Here is a 3,964-nt window from a genome sequence, read left to right on the forward strand (position 1 = left end):
AACAACAACAACAACATATATCTATATCTATACATATATATTTTGTTCTAATGAATATTCTTTATAGTTTCCTTAGAAATCTTTCCAAAAGATCTCAGACATAGGAAGCTAAATGGTGAATGGCTGGACTGCTTTTTGCTGTTACTTCTGCAACTATATCAAGAATCCTGGCTATCATGAAAAGATTCTTTAAGGGTTTGGAGGGCTGGCTGGATTATACAGATCTTTGATCACCATTTCTCAAAGTAACGAACTTTGGCCAGACCAGCCAGAATCATCTATATACTTTTTCAAGATACAGTTTCTTGGGCTCCATCCTCATTAGCTTATTGAACCAAAATCACTAGTAGTGAGCCCTACAATAGGTACTTTAAGTAAACTCCCATGGAAGTCTTTCCCCAGCAGATCCAGAGAGAAAGCTATTTTTATAGTAACTATCTATTAATATACCTTCTTTTGAGTCCCTGGGTAGTGCAAATGGAAACTGGTCACCTACCAGAGATGCCTTGGAAGTAAAGTCTGGCAATCTACTTCCAAATATCAGCCACTGGAAATCTCACATAGCACTCTGACATAAAGGGTCACCATGCTCAAAATCAACTAGTTTATAATTTTTCTTAAAGGGAGATACTGCTTTCTTTTTCTCTGTTTCCATTGCCCTTGCATTGCACAGCAATGCCCCTAGGCGGGTCTTACCGGCATGGTGATCTGGATGGGCTGCCGCTCTCCACTCTTGGTTGGGACTACGCCTTCTGTGTCGTAGATGCCCGAATACACGGCTCTGTCTCCATCAGGTTCTTGAGACTTCAGCTCCAGAGGGACGACTGTGCCACCAATGGAAATGCTCCTGTAATGGATCTGAGTTGACCACCTATGGCAGGACTTAAGCTTAAGCACCCTATGCCATGGACAAACATCAGGCAGTGATCCTACATGGCTTGGTGAAGGGGGATACTACAGTAGAGTAGAAATAACTCCAAAATGCTGGGACATTTGAGTTCTCCAACTAACATTCCTACTTCTTAGCTACTTGACCTTAGGCCTACAGCTTACTATTTCTGAACTGACCTGAGTATCTAGAATACCTAAACAAAGCCATGTTGCACTATATGAATGGGTCTCCTCTCTAGTTACTCCAGGAGACAGAAAAATTCCTTCTAATATCAGGCCTACCTGAAAACTCAGAGACTGGTATTCAAATGATCTGGACATTGGTTAATGAATTGTAAAGTTCTGTGAGTGTTGCTAATATGCAGGCAGGGTTGACAAACACTGGCTAGGTGTTTTTTAAATATCCATTTAGAGGAGCTTTGTAATTTCAAGTTCCCTTCTGCAAGCCTGTCACACCAACATAAATCCTCACAGGCTTCACTCCTCTGTATTAGGGTCAGGGTTTCTGATTGGTCAATTCTAGTTTGGCTCTGTTGAGAAACTGTCTTTCTAGTCCACTTAAACTGAGTAGTAACTCTACAGGGGAAAATCAGCATTGACAAGAGGCCTGAGGATCTATGAGAATTACCAGGGGATCTTGTTAAAATATTGACTCCAATTCAGTATAACTGGTGTGGAAATATAATTCTCAGTAGGTGACTGAACTGGAATCCTATGGGCCTAAAGATGGAATTCTTGGACCGTAAGCATCAGTATCATCTTCGAATCTGTGAGGAATATAATTTTTCGGCCTTCTCCTAGAGGTACTAGGAGCCCTGGAGAAGGGGTCCAACAATATAAGTTTTAGCACCTCTCCACACCCAGGGATTCTGATCACGATTAATTTAAGAACCACTGAATTAGAACATTAAGGCTTTTAAAAACCTTGGGTAAACTAAGGTGTAACTGGAAACACAATTGTTTTTAGCTCTGTCATTATCACAATTTGATTCCTTAAGTTAGTTTTTTTTAAAAAAAAAAACACCAACAAACAACATTTTGCAGAAAATGTAACATAAAAGAATTGACACGATGGAAGAGAAAGGAAGTGAAACCCTGAATCATATGCAAAAGCCCATACAAAACCCTGGTTAATGTGGGGTGATGGGCACATGGAGCTGTAGGGAGGGAATGAATGTCCATTTTCAAACATCTGGACCAGAAGCACCAAGACTTGGTTCTAAGTCTCTCCATAAGGGTCTGGCATCTGAAAACTGAAGTTTACTAGTGAATGGATACAAGTGCACATCAAAGTCACAAAGGATGCCTGATGGATTCACATTCCCCCTCTACAGTATGTGGCAGATAAGAAATGCTGGTTTGCGTGGCGCCCACGCCTAAGCGGACTCAGAGATAAAGCACCCCCAACCGAGGGATCTTCCTCCCCTTGGGGTCTCACCCTGACACTTCCTCCAGAGGTCTACCGGATGTCCTGACCTAAAGCAGGGCAGGCGTAAACCCAGGCATGAATAAACCAAAAAGCCTCGGGGGTGAGGATGCTGCTAATTTCAGGTCCCATCACCAGGGTGACCAGGCTCAGGAGAGAAAATGACCAGATGAGGAAATCCCTGGGGCCAGAGCAGAAGAGGCTGTTCCCTGACTTGTTGAGTCTGGCCCTCAAGCCTCCACAGTCGCATAACGGAGAAGGGAAAAGTGAAGGTTATCAGGCAGAGAACCTCAAGAACCACCCTCTCTCTCTGCCCGTGCCCCTATCTCCCCGACACTCCTTTCTTCAGCCTCGCCCGCAGCACTGGGGCGGGACCCGAGGGCTGGCACTGCGGCAGATGAACCCTCTGCTCGCAACCTCCCACCGGGGACCGCGAGAATAGATGGGGCGAGGATTGGCAAGAAAAGAAAACCTGGCTTCCAACAAACGCTTGAAAGGGATCCACCGAGATCATGGGGATGGGCGCAGAGAAGCGGGAAGAGCCAGAGGCAAGAAGGGAGGGAACCTAGGAGCTGAGCTCGTCCCCGCGTCCCTCGGCCACAGCGCGAGGCCAGGGGCCGCACCCGGGCTTCGGCCCTCCCCACCCGCACTCACTGGACTTGCAGAGTAGGGGGCTTAATCTTCACCTCCACCTTGTAGGAGGAGCCGGTGAGCAGCTTGATGGTGCGGTTCTGGCCGAAGCGCTGGCCGTCCACCTTGAAGAAGACCGGGCCGTCATTGGGCTGGATGCGCAGCGCGATGGAGAGGCGAACGAGCCCCGGCAGGTCCCCCATGGCTGGGTGAGGGGCAGGCGCGGCTCTGGGGGCCCGGGGCCATGAATTATGTTTTATAAAATTAGTTACCGCTGGGCTTTGCTTATCATTACCTGGCTTTTCACCCACATCCTTCCCATTTACTTCCCTTCCTCCATCCACCCACAAAACTGTAATCCTGTGTAAACCATCCTCAGCCTTCCCTCTCTTGAGTTTCCATACATATTTTGTTAACCATATTTACAACAATGGTTTTATGCAGTATTTGTCCTTATGAGACTGCATTAGTTCACTCAGCATAATGATCTCCAGTCTAATAACAATAATACAATGCTCTAAGTTGTGTAGTATTTTTTTTTAAAATCGTTGGTCCTGAGTACTGCATAGTATTCCATTATGTTACTGTACCAAAATTTCTCAATCCTTTTGATTGTGGTTGGGTATTTGGGCTGTTTTCGTGTTCTTGTGATGGTGAATAACACGCTATGAACATTGTCATGCAAATCTCTGTGTCTCACTTCTAATTTCCTTGGATTATATTGCTAGTAGTGTAATAGCTGGGTCGTACAGAGTTCCTATATTCAGTTTTTGAGGAAATGCCAAACTGCCTTCCTTAGTGGTTGTACTATTTTATAATCCACCAATGGTGTATGAGAGTTCTCACATCCACATCCTCTCCAATATTTATTGCTTACTGCCCTACTAAACTTTGCCACTGCTACTGGGATGAGATGGTATCTCATTGTGGCTTTGATTTGCATTTCTTTTATTGCCAGTGATTTTGAGCATTTCTTCATGGGTCTGTTAGCCATCTGAATGTCTTTCTCTGTGAAAA

At 45.1% G+C, this 3,964-nt stretch overlaps 1 protein-coding gene across 1 annotated transcript in view; it reads right to left on the reverse strand.

Annotated features, from left to right (window-relative positions):
* CNRIP1 (cannabinoid receptor interacting protein 1) overlaps positions 1-3,186 on the reverse strand; it is an 89,812-nt gene extending 86,626 nt beyond the window's left edge. Inside the window, exons 1-2 of the mRNA XM_006880979.1 lie at positions 2,972-3,186; positions 697-847 (exon numbers count right to left, since the gene is read on the reverse strand). Of these exons, the coding sequence (XP_006881041.1) occupies positions 697-847; positions 2,972-3,150 (330 nt within the window). The 5' untranslated portion in view covers positions 3,151-3,186. The remainder of the gene's footprint in view (positions 1-696; positions 848-2,971) is intronic.
* Positions 3,187-3,964: the final 778 nt, after the last annotated feature.

Source organism: Elephantulus edwardii, unplaced genomic scaffold (assembly GCF_000299155.1).
Source record: "Elephantulus edwardii isolate Elephantulus edwardi_28Jun2011 unplaced genomic scaffold, EleEdw1.0 scaffold00011, whole genome shotgun sequence".
Taxonomy (NCBI): domain Eukaryota; kingdom Metazoa; phylum Chordata; class Mammalia; order Macroscelidea; family Macroscelididae; genus Elephantulus; species Elephantulus edwardii.